Below are 15,279 nucleotides of genomic sequence, written 5' to 3' on the forward strand. Positions count from 1 at the left end.
GACAGAAGGTGACTGACTGACTGGCTGGCTGATCTCATCCGCCCTTGTCGTGTCGACCGGTATCTGTCCCAAGGAGTCATTGGCAATAGATTTCAGTCACTCTTCGTCTTCCGTTGCCCATTTCATTCCACACCCAATTGCACACGGATTCGACATACACTAAGAAGTGTCTTTCTGGGCCTGTCGAATAACAGATCCATCTCTACCGTAGTCCTACAACGCCGGGTTCTCCTTCACAACCTGTCGCACCTTCTTCTCATACGCGGGACGATCCTTCTTGAAGAGGTTGTATGCTTCAGCCTGCGCAGGCGATTCCGGGTTGGGATCGTCTAATAGATCCTGAATACCCAGAAGGATCTGCTTGATCGTGATGGCTGGCTTCCATGCCTCCTCCTCGTTCAGGATTGAGAGACAGACGGTACCGGAAGGGTAAACGTTGGGATGGAAGAGCGGAGGAACGAATTTGCCTATACGGAAAAACACGTAGGTTAGCTTCTATTTCTTCTGGCGACCATCTCTTCGACACAAGGAAATGTGCGCGCAGGAAGTGCGCGGATCTGCATCCTGCGCGAGTTCGAGCCGGGGGCTATATATAGGGTACATACACTTTGGAGGCTTCGTAGGATACTCTGCCAATTTCCCTCATGTTAGTCCACTGTCTGACCGAAGCGCAAGCTATAAGAGAAAGAGAAAACCACACTCACCGTCCGGAAAAGTCACATCTAGCTTGAACAGTCCTCCTTCCCAGAGAGTCTTCTGCTTTCCCGGGATACCACACTCCCACTTCTTCAGATCCAATACACCCTGTGGCGTCCGGTAGGGTTTCGCGTAGAAGCCGAACGGGTGGTCTCGTCTCCACTGCTTCCTATATAGACAAGCAGCAACGGTCAGCTTTGGGGCTCTCAAGCTGTGCGATTCAATCGCCACTCAGATCGCAATAACACATACCTCTCCTCCATAAGCCGGTTCTGGCAGAGCGTCGACATTTTGGTAGATTTTCGGCTCAAGAGACTGGTCTACAAGAGGCGACGATGGTTGCGAATAGCGCAGGCGCAAACGGACGTCAGATAGTTAGATCTGGTGTTAGGTTGAAAAGAAGTCACTGGGTGACGGTAGGAGAGGGAGTGAAGAAAAACTGCAGGAAAAGAGAAAGTCAGATAAAGGCCGTGGCAGTGGAGCGGCAGTGGTGAGGCTCCGATCTGCTCAGTGAATGCTCATGAAGAAAGCCGCCATCCAGACCTTCACGGCCGATACAGTATTGGACCCCACGAGCGGCGCTCCGCAGACCCATCTAGAAAACACGTCACGTGATTGCCTCTCTAAAGGACGTCCCTCTGGTAACTTAGCAGAAATATCATAGTCATACATGTTCTTTTTCCTTTACACATATTGCTAGGGAAAACAAGGTTGATTCCTAATATAGCAAGCCTAGAATGGATGGCATCCGTCCACGACTCTTGGATTCCCGCATATCAAACGCAACAGCCGAAGGTAACTGATCTGGCTGGAAGAGGTATCATTGAACGTCATAATAATAGTACATAACCAGCTCACTCATAAATCCCCTTTTCAAACTTCTCATTGCTGAAGAATCGGGCCGTGATTTTGTTGCCATTAAATATTCGTCCTTCAAGAGCGTTGACAGCCTATGAGATACAGTTAGTCAGGGTTCCATGGGCGGCAGGATAGCGGAGCCAAACAAACTCACCCGTAAAGCAGAGAGCTGGCTAGTGAACTTAACAAAGACAGGAACAGAGTCGCCAGCATTACGATGAATGAAGACGCGCTCGACACGTCCATACTATTATAAAGGTCAGATAGAAGTTGCCAAGCGGTCCTGGATAAACTCACCTTCTCGGCGCACTCTTCGCCGATCTCCTGCATCAGGCCTCCGTCCTGACTACTCTCCAATTCTGCTTCCAAGTCCAGGCCATCCAGCATACCTCTCAGTACGATGACCTCACTCATAGCACCAAACTTGCCTTCATCCTCAGACTTCTTGGCGCTGCCAATGATCTTACCCCGGCCGCCAGGCCCAACAAACCCACCACCTTCAGAGTCAGGTTTCTTTTTCTGCTTTTCCACTTTGACCTGGAGCGGCTTGACGATTCCAGAACCAGTGGCACCTAGTCCTGATCCTTTCGACCAGCCGTACTTGGCCAGGAGACGTTCAGCAAAGCCTTTCTGGCCTGGACGTAGCGACCGAGGAGCATTTCCATCTTCGGGCTCATCGACAGGCTGCTCCTTTGCGAAGGTTTCCTCCAGCTCTGCTTCTGATGCGGGGATGTCTTCCGGAGGCGGTGGTAGAGAGTATCGGACAGGCGCACGAGATATGGTTGCCGAAGGAGCCTGTATCGAAGAAAGAGAACGGGTAGGTTGTGGTGCAGGTGACGGTGGCTTAGGCGGCTGTGGATCAGAAGGTCCGGCAGCTGGCAAGATGCCACTCATCCGTAGACGTCGCGCATAAGCATCGTCGCCCGTCGGGTCGTCAGGGAGCGGCGCTGCAGGTTCTGGCGGAGGGCCCTCCGTAGGCGGCTCCGGCGGCGGCGACACCTTGTTGAGATCTGCAGGTGGTGCAAAGTTCAGACCAGGAGGAGGAGCGAATTGCCCTAGAAACAATCAGTAACGTAGATCCGTGGAGAGACTAGACTTGGACGTGAGCATACGGTTCATCGGTCTTGAAGACTCTTCGTCACTGTCGAAAGCACTGCTATTCCGGCTAGCCATGCGATGAGCATAAAGACGGTCCTTCCACTCCCTGACCTCGCGTATTTTCTCCTCACTATGCTTGTACTCTTCGTAGATATTCGGTCGAGAAGGGTCATAGATATCGTCCCAGTTCTGAAACACCGTCTCTGCCTCGCGGTTCTTCTTACGCTTTTTGCGTCCGCCGCGCTGACGTCTCTCGCCGTAGAATCCATTCACATCGTCATCGTCAGTTGCAGCCCAGTCCGCCAACGTCGTCTTGACCGGCGCTCGAATGGCCGCGTTATTGGACGCAGAAGCATCTGCTGAGGAAGTAGGCGCGGGCGACGTCCCAGGAACAGCTCTCGGCAATGTAGGCTTCGGTTTCGGTTTCTGAGCAGAGATCTGAGGTCTTTTCGTAGGTTGAAAGCGAAGAGCAGCTGGATTCCCCAAGCAAGCAACGCGACGGGACAAGTGAGTAATCAAATCGACAAGAGGGAGGTCTCTCATGAAAGAAGGGTCTAGGCTCTACCGGAATTGATCTGTTGCTTCTTTGCAGCGGACTCGTCTGGCTGAGAGTCGCCTTCTGGACTCTGTTTGAAGACGACGGGTGCTCGTGATATCGTCCCCGGAGTAGACGAGGCATCTGCTTCAGGATCAAGCAGGTTGGCGTACAGCGACAGCATGCCGCCGCCTTTCGACGGGGTAGCCTCTGGAGCCATGCTGTAAGCGCAGATGGAGATGTCTGGCCAAATGATCGACTGGCAACTATCTAATAGTTCAAGCAACAAGCCATGCAGAATCACAAATGCCTGGACGGCCAAAAGCGGGCAGTTTCGCCGCGAGTCGGCCGAATTCCCGAAGTAGAAGCGGGAAAGACCGGCAGTTTCGCACTGGGGCAACGTCATCTCCGCTCCCCGGATGAGGCAGAGAGATGGGGAGATCGTTGGATGCTCAGGGCTGGGGCTGGTTCTGTTTCTCTCTTGTACCATCTTGCATTTCGTTTCGTTTCGTTTCTTTTCCCGCTGGACGTACACTATTCTGTTGAGGAAGAATGGCGACTCTAGCAAACACCTTTGCTACCGATGGCTCTGCCACGGCTATCATCGTCCCGAGCAAGCCTCAGGCGTTGACGGTGTCTTACAGACAGCTGAACTCCGCAGTGGCCACCTTCCAGGCGAAGTTGGCGAAACTGGGCATTCGTCCCGGAGATGCTGTGTCGATTGCTCTCCCCAATTCGTATGAATTCATCGTGGCCTTCCTGGCTGCGTCATGGCAGCGCGGCATCGCTGCTCCCCTAAACCCGGCTTACAAGCAGGAGGAATTCGAATTCTACATTGATGACCTCAGCTCTGCTCTGGCTCTCGTCCCGCAGGGCTCGTTTGAAAAGGATGGCCCTGCCGTCAGGGCGGCCCGTAAGTACCAGGCTGCCATTGCGGAATGCTACTGGGACGGCAAGGAAGTCGTGCTTGATGTGAAGGATGCCGGAAAGCTGGCGGGCAAAGGCAACCAGAAGATCGAGACAGCGCTTCCGGACGATATTGCTCTGGTCCTGCACACGAGCGGGACGACAGGCAGACCGAAGGCTGTAAGAACATCATATTCCCTGTGGATTGAGTCGATACTGATGCTTATCGTTGACCAGGTTCCGCTTACGCACAGGAATCTCACCAGAACCATGAGTATGTTGCGCGATCCAGTACGTTGCGGTGGAAAGATGCTGACAAGTGATACAGAGAACATCAAGGCCACATATGATCTGAGTCCCAAGGACCGGACGATGCTGGTGATGCCATTGTTCCACGTTCACGGCCTGCTGGCTGCGTTCCTGGCTCCTCTCCACGCAGGAGGTTCCGCAGTTGTTCCCCCCAAGTTCTCTGCGCACGAGTTCTGGACGGACTTTATCACCCACAAGGCCAATTGGTACACTGCAGTGCCAACTATCCATCAGATCCTGCTGAAGAACCCGCCGCCCAACCCGAAGCCGGAGATCCGCTTCATCCGTTCGTGCTCGTCGCCGTTGTCTCCTAAGACGTTCCACGAGTTGGAGAAGACGTTCAATGCTCCAGTCCTGGAAGCGTACGCCATGACGGAGGCTGCTCATCAAATGACCAGCAATCCTCTTCCTCCCGGTAAGCGCCAGCCCGGCAGCGTGGGTATCGGCCAGGGAGTGGAGGTCAAGATCCTCGACCAGGAGGGCAAGGAAGTTCCGCAGGGCCAAGAGGCAGAGATCTGCGTCCGTGGAGAGAACGTCACGAAGGGCTACCTCAACAACCCGGAAGCCAACAAGTCGTCTTTCACTAAGGAAGGCTTCTTCCGGACCGGTGACCAAGGAAAGAAGGATCCTGATGGCTACGTTATCATCACGGGTCGTATCAAGGAGCTGATCAACAAGGGCGGCGAGAAGATCAGCCCGATCGAGCTGGACAACACACTAGCGCACCATCCGGCCGTTGGAGAGGTTGTTTCTTTCGCCATTCCAGACCCAGGCCACTACGGAGAGGATATCGGCGTTGCCGTTGTCCTCAAGGGCAAGGGTGCGACGACGGAGGAGCTCAAATCGTGGATGGCTACCAAGGTGGCCAAATTCAAGGTCCCCAAGAGGGTATGTCCCATATACCTCTCCCTGATCAATCCCGCCGAATGCTAACCCAGTCTCAGATCTGGATCCTCAAGGAGATCCCGAAGACAGCAACCGGCAAAGTCCAGCGCCGCAAGGTGGCAGAAGCCATGCTGAAGAAAGACACCAGTGCCAAGCTGTGATCCAGTTAAGCTCTTATATATATATATATATATATATATTTATATGTAGATGCCAGGCTGTTTATAACCCGTACCCCTTTCTTCCTGTGTCTACAATATCATGTATAAGTCACGTACATACATGTCTGCAATTTATCCAATATATGGCATTACCCACTGGAATCATCAGTAATCAAATCTCAAGCCTTAAGAGAATATCTCCCCTAACTGAAGAAAATCCACTTAGATTCTCCCCATTCTCTTCTTATGTACATCATTTCTGGACTCGGACCTAGATAGATGCCCCATATTCAATTCAGCCTAAGATCCCCACTAGATATATTTCATCAAAGACATATAGCGACATTCTTACGCAAGCGGCATCCGCACAGCTGATTGGAACTATACAAATCAGTTAGTTCAACCTTCCTCATAACCAAACAACAACAACAACAACAACAACAAAAAAGCCAAAGCAAAAAGAAAAAAAGGTGGGGGAACATATTACGTACCGGAATAATCTGCGCAGCATCAAAATCCCACACACCCTCCGTAACATAAACATCCTTGGAAAGAATCTCCTTCGCTTCAGCGGCGGTATTCGCCATGACGATGATCATGCTTCCTTTGAAATTGGGCGTTTGGCCTTCCGCGGGGTGTTGGTCTTGGAACATGGCGCCGCCGGCGACGATGGAGCCGGATTCAACGAGGGGTTTGAGGCCGGATTTGTGGGTGCTGCGGGGTGGGAGGGAGGTTATGTTAGTTGGGGGTTATATGTATGTATGTATGTATGTATGTATGTATGTATGTATGTAAATGGGGAAGGTTGGTTTGACATGATACGATATGTATGCGTTATGATGTCCGGATATGTATTACTCCAGAAGAATCGCCCTGGAAACAATAGAGCATAGAGCATAACTCCAATAAAACGAACTGGGATAGAATCCCACAACAAGAAAAAAAAAAGCCAAAAGAAAAAGGACAAACTCACGGCCGAACCTCAATCCTCTTCGCTCCCACACCGGGCTTATCCGGGATGATAACGAGGAATTCCTTCTTCTGCGAAGAAGAAGACATGTCGCTAGTCGTAGTGTCCGTAGTTGTAGTAATAGACCTATTAAATCTTCTCTGAACTCGTAGCGGAAGTATACCACGAGGAGGATATATATTCTTCTTCTTCTGCGCTGTCAAAGAAAAAGAAGAATAAAAAGAAGAAGAATGTAAAACCCCGCGAGGATTATTATAAGACGCAGAAGAATAATAAGCAGCGGGAGGAGATCGGGGCAGAAGCCGACTTGGTGGGGAAATCGGGAAGAACGCGGTGGGTACGACCAGGAGGAGGGGCTGCGTCGTTGTTGTTGTTATTATTGTTGTTGTTCTTCTGGCGGCTGAGGAGAAGAAGATGGACATGTTTGGATGTTATAATAATAATACCCTTGTCGTTAAATAACAGGTCTTGGCTCCAGTTGGCACTGTTTTGTTATTGTCCTTGTCTTGCTGCCTTTTTTTTTTCTTTCTTCTGCTGCTGCTGTTTTCTGTCCGATTATCCAGATAGACAGAAAGCAGTTCAAGAAAACAACAAAAGCGGATAGCTTCCGACCGAGCTGGAGAGGACAAGAATCGAAATAGAGAAAGACCTCCAAAGAATGGCGTCTGAATTGGAACCTTATGATTTTCCCCCCTCCTTTTTGGATCTAGTGCCGCGTGCCGCTCAGAAAGCCGAGGGAAACAAAGACGCAATTGACGAAGCTACCGTGTAGCAGGAGTTAGAACAGACTGTACCAGACTGCCAGTCAAGAATGTATATCTCTCTAGTGTATTACGTAGGGCGCAGAGCATGATCACTCCTAACTTGTCAGACCAGTAAGGAGGAGATGAGGTAGTTGGACGACTGACTTGACCGGTAATTCGAGAAAACCAAGGCAAGTCAGCGCCTGTATAGACTGTGGGGCTCGTGGGACTGATAGAACTTCTACAGAATGTGGAGAGCTGCAGCACTACTAGAGTTAGTATAGTACTATGTACTTACTACTGTACGGACTGCGCGTCGATATCGCAGCAAGAGGCGCAGTTGTGAGTGCTTGATCGCTTCAAATACAACAATATCCAGAGACTACTGGTGAACGGAACTGCTCGCAACTTAGTCTACAATAATATGCGGTTTCACACACAAGCAACCACTGGAACAAACAGACCGAGCATCGTTTTCCGACAGAAGAAGCGTAGCCTATATATACAAGTACATACAGTACAATTGCAGGAGCTCAGCTCTCCCTTCCATCCCCCGGCCGCCCGCCCATTAGTAAGTTTAGAAGAAAAGGACCCGCGCATTCCTCAATGACATGCTGGGCTTTTTGTGCCATATGTGTTGCTGCTTCCGCTCCCTGCCATATCCTCTCTTAAATCTCCATGCAAAACAAATGATGATGATTATTCAACTCCAGCGTTGGCTTGGCTCCGCTGACAATCGGTGGGAACAGCCCACCGCCAAGCACACCCCGTAGAAAGCAAATTCCTGCACAAACCAGAACAATGCGCCAGTGTGGGAAGTGGCAAAAACATGACAGCAAGGAAAAAGAAAAAGAGCAAGCTGCTTCGAATCAAGGAAAAGGGGGGATATGAGAAACATGAAGGCGAATGGAATCCGGAGAGGCCCAACCCAAAAGAAATAACGCTGTTGATCCCGAGGGTCGACGGTCCAAGCAGAGACCGCATCATTTCAACACACCAGCGGAAGTTGGCACGACCTTATAGCCATGACCGGTGCGGTCCTGAAGGCCTCCACCCGGAAACAGCAAGGAAAGGTACAGGCGAGAGAAGTGCGACTGACAAGGCAAGACTCGGAGACGATCAGCACCTATAGGGAAACCTTGAGACCACAAAACTCGAATACTCTCCTCCGTAGCGCCAAGGAAATGAAGACAAGAGAATCCCTAAACTGCGACAAGAAAGGAATCTTATTACCGCAATCATTAGGCTGCTGGGCGCATAAACACTGTCCAGACGGGCGACAAGACCGATGAGCCGACGAAGAATCCGCCGGGAGTCCGGTTAGACTTCTCAGAAGGAGAAGAACCGAAGACCGTACGGAAGGAAGTCGAATCCCAGAGGGTTGCGATGAGATCCGAATGCTGAGCCAAGTCGAAGATGCCCATCGATCACCTCGCACATCTGTCAGATAGACGCCCTCGCAGCATGAAACAAAGTCACGAGTTCGTCACTAGTAAGCCTTGCGGTCTCCGAGATTACCAGGCTTCTCCTCGGTGTCGATGTGCCAGACGACATAGTTGGGCAGTCCGACCACCTGGTATCCAGCGCGCTTGGCCATTTTGGCGAATCCTTCCGTCTCGGCCTGGTTCTCGAAGGAGTAGGCTGGGAAGTTGATGCCTGGATTTCAGTTAGCATCCACATGGTCCTGCAACAGAAGAGAAGGAAATGCAAAGTACCTGATCGGTGAACGTCCGCCTTGACGAGAATGTTCACACCTCCAATACCGTCCAACTCAACCTCTTCATCCTTGTCCTTTCTCCAGTCTCCAAGCTTGACGAGGTAAGTACGGCCGGTGTCGTATTCCTTGTAGCCTTCGGCGAGAATGGTGTCCTTGTCAAGGCTGGCTGCTAGCCTGCGGCCCTTGTCGGATTCAATCCACGAGTTGTAGTCGACTGGATTCATTAGCCGATGTTCTCACATCACTCAGAATTTGGGGGGGGTTAGCCTACATTTGCCCTCGACATCCCGACCATCCTTGTAACGGTGGAACCAGATGTTAGGAACCAAGATGTCCTTGTCGTGAGCGATGAAGTCCTCAATGATCTTTTCGGGGCTGTCCACAATGTCGACATCGCGCCAGTACACCCAGGAGTGTTCGGGTTTCAGAGCGGAGTAGAGCAGATAGTTGCGGGCTCTTCCGATGGCCTTGCGGCGGGGACCCTGGGCAGCGAAGGAGTGCTTGTCCTCGACGTTCATGTCAACCACGGCGCCAAAGTCCTTCTGCACGATGGTAGCGCTGCGGAAGGCGATCTTGTCCTCCGTCTGCGCCTGGATGCGGTTCAGTTCCGAGGAGAGGACGGCCAAGGTGTCATCGGTCGAGTCACCAACGAGGAAGGCCAGATCGATCAGTTCGTGCGGATACGTCAGCATCGAGAGCAAGTCGAAGTACTTCGGTAGGTAGGGCGCAGCATCTCTCAGGGGCGTCAGGATGAGCACGCGTTCGCGATTGACGACGGCCTGAGTGGTGGACTTGATGGGGTTCAGGTCGACGTTGTGGATGGTGGACGAGTTGACCTCGTAAGGCTCGTGGTGGTTGAAGATGACGGGCGTCTGGAGATGCGCGTTCCATTCGACCATCTCGTTGATAGACATCTCCATCGGTGATTTCGAGGAGCCATAGCAGTAGAAACTGTTTGATGGTCGTACCATGTTAGTACCGATTCAACCCTTCACATGAACCATCCTCCCTGTCGCGAGATGATCCCAACCAGACAGAGGGAAAAAAAGAGAGAAGAGGAAACGAAAAGGAACATACTTTTGCATCTCCGCCGCAGACTTGCTAATACCACGCCATAGCAGAATGACCAGACCGGTGACGGCTATGGTAATGAGGAAGCGCGTCCGCGTTAGCAGGACAACCAGCGCTCTCCATGGCGGTAGCCTGGCCCTGGCGGACTTCCACGTTACACCAACACCACCCTTGGGAAGAAGCATGGCTGCTATGTGTGTATATTTTTTTTTGGGCACAAGGAAAGGAGTGTTGGCTAGAACAGGACAGAGAAGAAGGAACCCAAAGAAGCTGCTGCTGCTGCTGCTGATTGCTGCGTGGCCGACAACAACAGGCCGGCCTGTGCACGGAACGGCGACCGTCTTCGGGGCGATTTCTTTTCCCAACAGGTCAATAATACCTTCAGCAACAGACAGTCTTGAGGACAGTCCTCGGGGGGAGGCAGATCAGCCCCAGCGGCGATTGTCGATGGAGTGGCACCGGATAGACGATGGCAGGGCGGTGGGGGAAGGATGGAGAGAGAAAGGGCAGACTTGTAGGGTGAGGTTCGAGGTTAGTTAGTAGTAGTAGTTAGGAGTGTCTGCAGCACGAGGAAGAGAGATGGTCGACCGGAGATTGGCCTCCAGACCCGCCGCGGGAGGGAACAAAAAATAGAACGAGGGATGGGATGTCTTTGGGAAGAAGAAGAAGAAGAACAAGAACTCAAGGATAATAAGAAGTGATAGTCATGGGATGGACAAACTATCAGATATTCTCTTTTTTATTGTTATTATTCTTATTGTTCTTGTTCTTCTTCTTCTCTCTCCACCGATGGATCTAACCAAGTAAGAAGAGTCCAGAACAAGAAAAGACCAACAAGTTAACAACCATCCAACCCCCTATTGGGCTCTACGGGCATCTGTAGACTCCAGACATGCCACGCGATCCCTGGACGCTTGTCCCATTATGACTGACAGTAGTAGTATTAGTAGTATCTAGACTTCATCTCCTCAACCACACAACTAGGAATAATTATTAAATTACCCTAATTCACCAACTTAGTTAACTAATTAGTTAGTTATACATCTTACCTAAGCCTTGCATCGCTGTATCCACAAACATAATCATCTCTTTACGAGATAGCTCAACTCCATCTCCCCCATTGCATAATGCATAATGCATATCATCACACTATGCGCTCTAGAGTACGTACGTACGTACGTTACTTACGCATTAATCACTTTACTTACTTACTCTAGACTATCATCTGAACCCTTTTTTTTTTTTTTTTTTCTTCCTCCTTCTGCATCGATCGTCAAATCTTATCGTCGAGTTACTTACTCAACTGCCTTGCGGCGGTCCATCTTCCCCGCTGCACGTCTCGTCTCCCCTTGCATCGAGCATCCAGCAATAGAATAGAATAGAATAGATAGTTCCCAATTTTCATCCGGTGGCGAAAAAGTCGTTAACGAAACCTCGGTTCATCCCCTCCATGGCTGGCTCTCATTGAGTTTGGGCCCCCGGAGCAAAGTTCAGCTGGTGAGATGCAATTTTTGTTGGTCGTATCCAGACTATCATCGTCCTTCATGCGTTAAGACCCATTTTCGTTCAAAGTAAAATTCTTGCAGAGGATTGATGCCTAGTTAGTTATCTGGGAAATCGCACAATGGCTGCAGCACCTCTTAGAGACTTTAGCGAGAAACACGAAGAACTACAGAAGAATCCAGAATGGCTGCACGCAATCACCATATTATCCAAGTCACTAATGTACACACAAGTAAATTTCACCCCGGACTACCCCCAAGTCTGTCCCCAGGACAACTTTTTACTTCTCTGCGCCATCAACATAGGATCAAGAGGAATCTCACAGAAAAAGAAAACAAAACATATATACACCGAATATCAAAAGGTATAGAGCAGCCGAACAATGATAGATATCAAACGAAATCCAAAAAAAAAAAAAAAAAAAAAAAAAAAAGAGAATCCGAATAAAGACAACACATAAACAAAAAACAATTCCCAGTGGTATAATGTTACAGGTAATCCCTGACCCGACGCAGAGGTTTCCGTCGAGGTCCCAAAAAGTCTTTCCATATCCCAAATACTCCCATGACTCCCGGTCCTGCCGTGCCATCGTGCCACGTTCTTCCTGATATGTATCGTAAGCTCGTCAATTCTGTCATCCCCTAATTCGTTCATGTAGAGAAGGACCCCCGCCCAGACAGAGGCGAAGCACGAGAGGAGCTCTGGCACACGGGCGACGAGGGACTGGTAGCAGGCGGGGTGCTTCTAAAACTGAACGAGAACGACTGTCCGAAGACCTGGGACGAACCAGTGTGGGGAGGTTCAGTGTTGGCCCCGGCCTCCGGACTGATCGCGGCCACCTCGTCGCAGAAGACCCTCAGGCCCGGAAGCATCTTCTTCTCCTCATTTGCCGGGATGGCCTCCAGAGGCCTGGGGCTGGTGGCCTCGGTCTTCGGGAGGCGGAACATCTGCTCGTACGACTTGAGCTGGAACTCGAGAGCCCGGTTTCTCTCCGCGAGAGTCTCGTTTTCATGCTTGACCGTCCTCAGCTGCTGCTGAGTCGACTCGTTCTGCTGCTGCAGGCTGCTCACCTGCTGTTGCAGATGCATGGCACGAATGTTAGCCTGCAGGTTCTCCGAGAGCTGCGGAGGGACCTTGTTCTTGTCCTGCTTCAGCAAGTGGACGATGATGACCAGCATGAAGTCAATGAGGTGAATGGCCCCTTGAACGATGTGCTCCTTGGACTGAGGCAGGCTCTTCGAAGGATTCCAGCCGGCCCGTTCAAGAAAAAAGTCGTGGACGCGGTTATCCAGCTCCCGGTGGAGCTGGCTCAGGTTCTTGCGGCGGTTTCCTTCGGCAATCCGGTGCTTCTCCCTCTGATCATCCAGATCGCCCGACATCTCGCTGCCCTTGCGTTTGCGTCCGCAGAGCTGCTGGAGAGGCGGTTTGCGATTGATGTTCCTCGGCGCAACCAGTGCCATAATCTCAGCATAGGATAGATCGTTAGGCCAGCCAAAGGCCTTCTGAGTCGAAAAGGTCTCGCGCAGGGAGCCCTCAGTAGAGCTCGCCGGAGAAGGAGGCGACACGGCGTAGTCTGAAGACAGCCATGGGGACTTCAGAGGAAATGAGTCCTGGGAACTTGCCGGGCTAGGCGCAAGGATGTTCGGCGTGAACGGGTTAAATGGGCCTGGGGGCAGAGGCTCAACCCTTGGGAGAGGAGGAAGTCGGCGCTCATCAGGCCTCTCCATGTTGCTTCGCTCCTGAGAGTGGATGGAGCGAAGGGCCCTGTATTCATCTCCGTTAACAGGTTGTATGGTTAGATAAGGGATACTGTAGTCACTCACGGCAGTGAACAACGGCGCGCAACACCGCCGGCAATCATATCCATGTTTTCAAACATCGTAATGGTTCAAGGTCGATGCGTAGGAGCAACGTATGTGCAAGGAGCGAGTACAGATAGCGTTTGGTCTGTAGGTGGGGATTGACAGATATGTATATAAACAACTTTACTGTACAGACATAGAGTGGGTTCGTAGCGCGGTAGAGAATGACCAAGTAGAAAAACCTGAGCGAACGTGTCCAGCAGAAAGAGACAGACTCATGGGGGAACTCGAACGCAATATATGTTTCCAATCTGTAAACGAACTATCAGGGACCCGGGCACTTGTTTCGGGCTGGGACGATGCTATCTGCATGAACGCCGGGGCCAGCCTCTCTGGGATCCAAGACGTATCACCTGCGGGATCTGCGGAAGGCTTGACAAGGTAACAGATCATAGTAGCGATCAATGTGCAAAGTTAAGTGTGTCCGGCACTGCTATCCACACATCCATGAGGGCGGGGAATCGAGAAGCAAAGCCGCAGAGTTCGGCCAGCCCCAGTCACTAGTGGTACAGTGTGGGATCCCTTCACAGACTGGCAGAAATTAGAAAGGAAGATCCGCCAATGAAGGCATTGCGTGCTTGATCTACTTCTGAAAACATGGCCATTGAATAATATGATTGGTGACCGGCTTCACGGGTTCCCGGCCAAAGGTATAGATTCCCCTTGCATCAATAGTCTTTCGGGTGCATGGAGATCGCGCACAGGGTACCAGAACGAGGTCATGATCGTGTCTCAGATCTCCAGGCGCTTTTTGTCATCACCCGCAATGGCCCCGGAAACGCTCGTATGTCGCCTGTGTGGCGACCCCGTCCTGCCGCTAGACGCCATTTCCAGTATAGAGACGGCGTGGCCCCGGCACCTTCACGACCAGAAAAGGATAAGATAACCAGTCTCTCGCAGAGGCTCTGAAGAAAATTAATAGACAGAAGAGGCGGTGCTCAGCAGTGGCGGTGCAGTTGGCAGCACATTAATCCAATAATCATAGATTATTATAATGTTACCAGTGGGAAGAGTGGGTAGCGACCTCAGCACGATGGTACAGTACTATAGAGAGCCCCGATCTTCTCCGTCAGTTGTGCTTGGGTCAGATCTCCGCTTCCAAATCATTATGTAGGTGCTTTATGTTGGCGCACATCTTTCTCCCTCTTAGTTCGATATGGAAGTCATCTTGTTCCCCCCCAGGGCGTGTGTCCCAATTGAACTACCTAGTTAGTCGACTGCTATCTGAGAGGGGTTTGAGGAAAGGGGAAACGAGCAGTGAGAGATCACACCGTCGCTGCTGCTAGGAGGTGAGGGCAGTACGAGGCACCAAGGTCTACCGGCAGCACATGGTCAACATCCGTATGTAAGGCATGACTGACATGCAACAATCAAGAGCATTGTCTTCATCGATAGCGGCCCGGGTTTGACGTCGGCGGGGCCGGACCCAACACTCAGGGTCCCAGGGACCTGGGCTTGACCAGCTAGCGGGTGAGAGCAGCGCAAAAGAATCGCTAGTCAGCTCGAACTGGGGCGGAAGGGAGAGCCAATTCAGCCAAAGATCGTGCAACACTGCGAGTGCGGACTCTGGCGGGGGAGGGGGTAAGCGAAGCCTGTTTGTCCACGGGATTTGTAAATAATGCGCGGCTCACTAGTAACGCCGCACGTCCAGATAAGAGCTGTCATATTCTTCCATCGCCTGCTGCTCCCTCCAGATCTTGCTCCCCTCCAGCAGGACCAAGATAGACCCACGTTCTCTCACGCCACGACCTGCAGGGGGTGAAAGGGTCTTCCTCAGACTCGATCTCGTTTCTGCCAGAATCTGCCCGGGGTTGGCCCCAGCCGTCTGGATCACTAAGGGAAGCTGAGATAATGATCAGTCCAGCCACACGGTCGTCTGCGCCCAATTGCACAACTCTTTTCTCACTGTAGCCGTGTGCGGCTTCAGATAGCACGACTCGCTGGTGTCAGCGGATGGCGGCCCGG

The 15,279-nt window shown here is 51.5% G+C and overlaps 6 protein-coding genes across 6 annotated transcripts; 1 reads left to right on the forward strand and 5 right to left on the reverse strand.

The window, feature by feature from the left end:
* Positions 1–77: 77 nt before the first annotated feature.
* On the reverse strand, positions 78–1,313 carry C8Q69DRAFT_133286 (putative ubiquitin-conjugating enzyme E2). The gene is made up of 4 exons (XM_028625334.1): positions 949–1,313; positions 705–865; positions 606–629; positions 78–467 (listed from the first exon to the last, which is right to left on the reverse strand). Exons 1-4 carry the CDS (start codon positions 984–986, stop codon positions 214–216), a joined length of 477 nt encoding a protein of 158 aa, XP_028487010.1. The 5' UTR covers positions 987–1,313; the 3' UTR covers positions 78–213.
* Positions 1,314–1,550: 237 nt separating this feature from the next.
* On the reverse strand, positions 1,551–3,407 carry C8Q69DRAFT_504035 (putative G-patch DNA repair protein; the record flags this gene model as incomplete). The annotated part of the gene is made up of 5 exons (XM_028632552.1): positions 1,551–1,646; positions 1,709–1,801; positions 1,852–2,609; positions 2,667–3,125; positions 3,218–3,407. The coding sequence occupies 5 exons, from the start codon at positions 3,405–3,407 to the stop codon at positions 1,551–1,553; spliced, it is 1,596 nt and encodes a 531-aa protein (XP_028487011.1).
* A 205-nt stretch (positions 3,408–3,612) lies between these two features.
* Positions 3,613–5,496, forward strand: C8Q69DRAFT_455200 (peroxisomal-coenzyme A synthetase). Its single transcript, XM_028629755.1, has 4 exons — positions 3,613–4,273; positions 4,331–4,367; positions 4,422–5,290; positions 5,347–5,496. The coding sequence occupies exons 1-4, from the start codon at positions 3,740–3,742 to the stop codon at positions 5,446–5,448; spliced, it is 1,542 nt and encodes a 513-aa protein (XP_028487012.1). The 5' UTR covers positions 3,613–3,739; the 3' UTR covers positions 5,449–5,496.
* A 300-nt stretch (positions 5,497–5,796) lies between these two features.
* On the reverse strand, positions 5,797–6,507 carry C8Q69DRAFT_504037 (hypothetical protein; the record flags this gene model as incomplete). The annotated part of the gene is made up of 3 exons (XM_028632553.1): positions 5,797–5,829; positions 5,940–6,162; positions 6,422–6,507. The coding sequence occupies 3 exons, from the start codon at positions 6,505–6,507 to the stop codon at positions 5,797–5,799; spliced, it is 342 nt and encodes a 113-aa protein (XP_028487013.1).
* Positions 6,508–8,650: 2,143 nt separating this feature from the next.
* Positions 8,651–10,134, reverse strand: C8Q69DRAFT_441568 (N-glycosyl-transferase; the record flags this gene model as incomplete). Its single annotated transcript, XM_028628759.1, has 4 exons — positions 8,651–8,817; positions 8,877–9,092; positions 9,150–9,829; positions 9,956–10,134. The coding sequence occupies 4 exons, from the start codon at positions 10,132–10,134 to the stop codon at positions 8,651–8,653; spliced, it is 1,242 nt and encodes a 413-aa protein (XP_028487014.1).
* Positions 10,135–11,886: 1,752 nt separating this feature from the next.
* C8Q69DRAFT_525074 (hypothetical protein) lies at positions 11,887–13,507 on the reverse strand. The gene is made up of 2 exons (XM_028633597.1): positions 13,276–13,507; positions 11,887–13,216 (listed from the first exon to the last, which is right to left on the reverse strand). The coding sequence occupies exons 1-2, from the start codon at positions 13,329–13,331 to the stop codon at positions 12,103–12,105; spliced, it is 1,170 nt and encodes a 389-aa protein (XP_028487015.1). The 5' UTR covers positions 13,332–13,507; the 3' UTR covers positions 11,887–12,102.
* Between the last annotated feature and the right edge of the window lie 1,772 nt (positions 13,508–15,279).

The sequence above is a fragment of the Paecilomyces variotii genome (genome assembly GCF_004022145.1).
Source record: "Paecilomyces variotii strain CBS 101075 chromosome Unknown C8Q69scaffold_2, whole genome shotgun sequence".
NCBI classification, from domain to species: domain Eukaryota; kingdom Fungi; phylum Ascomycota; class Eurotiomycetes; order Eurotiales; family Thermoascaceae; genus Paecilomyces; species Paecilomyces variotii.

Bases quoted from the DNA above. Each gene is read 5' to 3' on its own strand.
- C8Q69DRAFT_455200 (XM_028629755.1), top strand. From the start codon at position 3,740: ATGGCGACTCTAGCAAACACCTTTGCTACCGATGGCTCTGCCACGGCT. The intron at 4,274-4,330 runs GTAAGAACATCA...ATCGTTGACCAG, and splicing joins CGACAGGCAGACCGAAGGCT to GTTCCGCTTACGCACAGGAA. The intron at 4,368-4,421 runs GTATGTTGCGCG...CAAGTGATACAG, and splicing joins GAATCTCACCAGAACCATGA to AGAACATCAAGGCCACATAT.
- C8Q69DRAFT_133286 (XM_028625334.1), bottom strand. From the start codon at position 986: ATGTCGACGCTCTGCCAGAACCGGCTTATGGAGGAGAG. The intron at 866-948 runs GTATGTGTTATT...TTGTCTATATAG, and splicing joins AACCGGCTTATGGAGGAGAG to GAAGCAGTGGAGACGAGACC. The intron at 468-605 runs GTATGTACCCTA...TTTTCCGTATAG, and splicing joins TCCTACGAAGCCTCCAAAGT to GCAAATTCGTTCCTCCGCTC.
- C8Q69DRAFT_525074 (XM_028633597.1), bottom strand. From the start codon at position 13,331: ATGTTTGAAAACATGGATATGATTGCCGGCGGTGTTGCGCGCCGTTGT. The intron at 13,217-13,275 runs GTGAGTGACTAC...AGATGAATACAG, and splicing joins GCGCGCCGTTGTTCACTGCC to GGCCCTTCGCTCCATCCACT.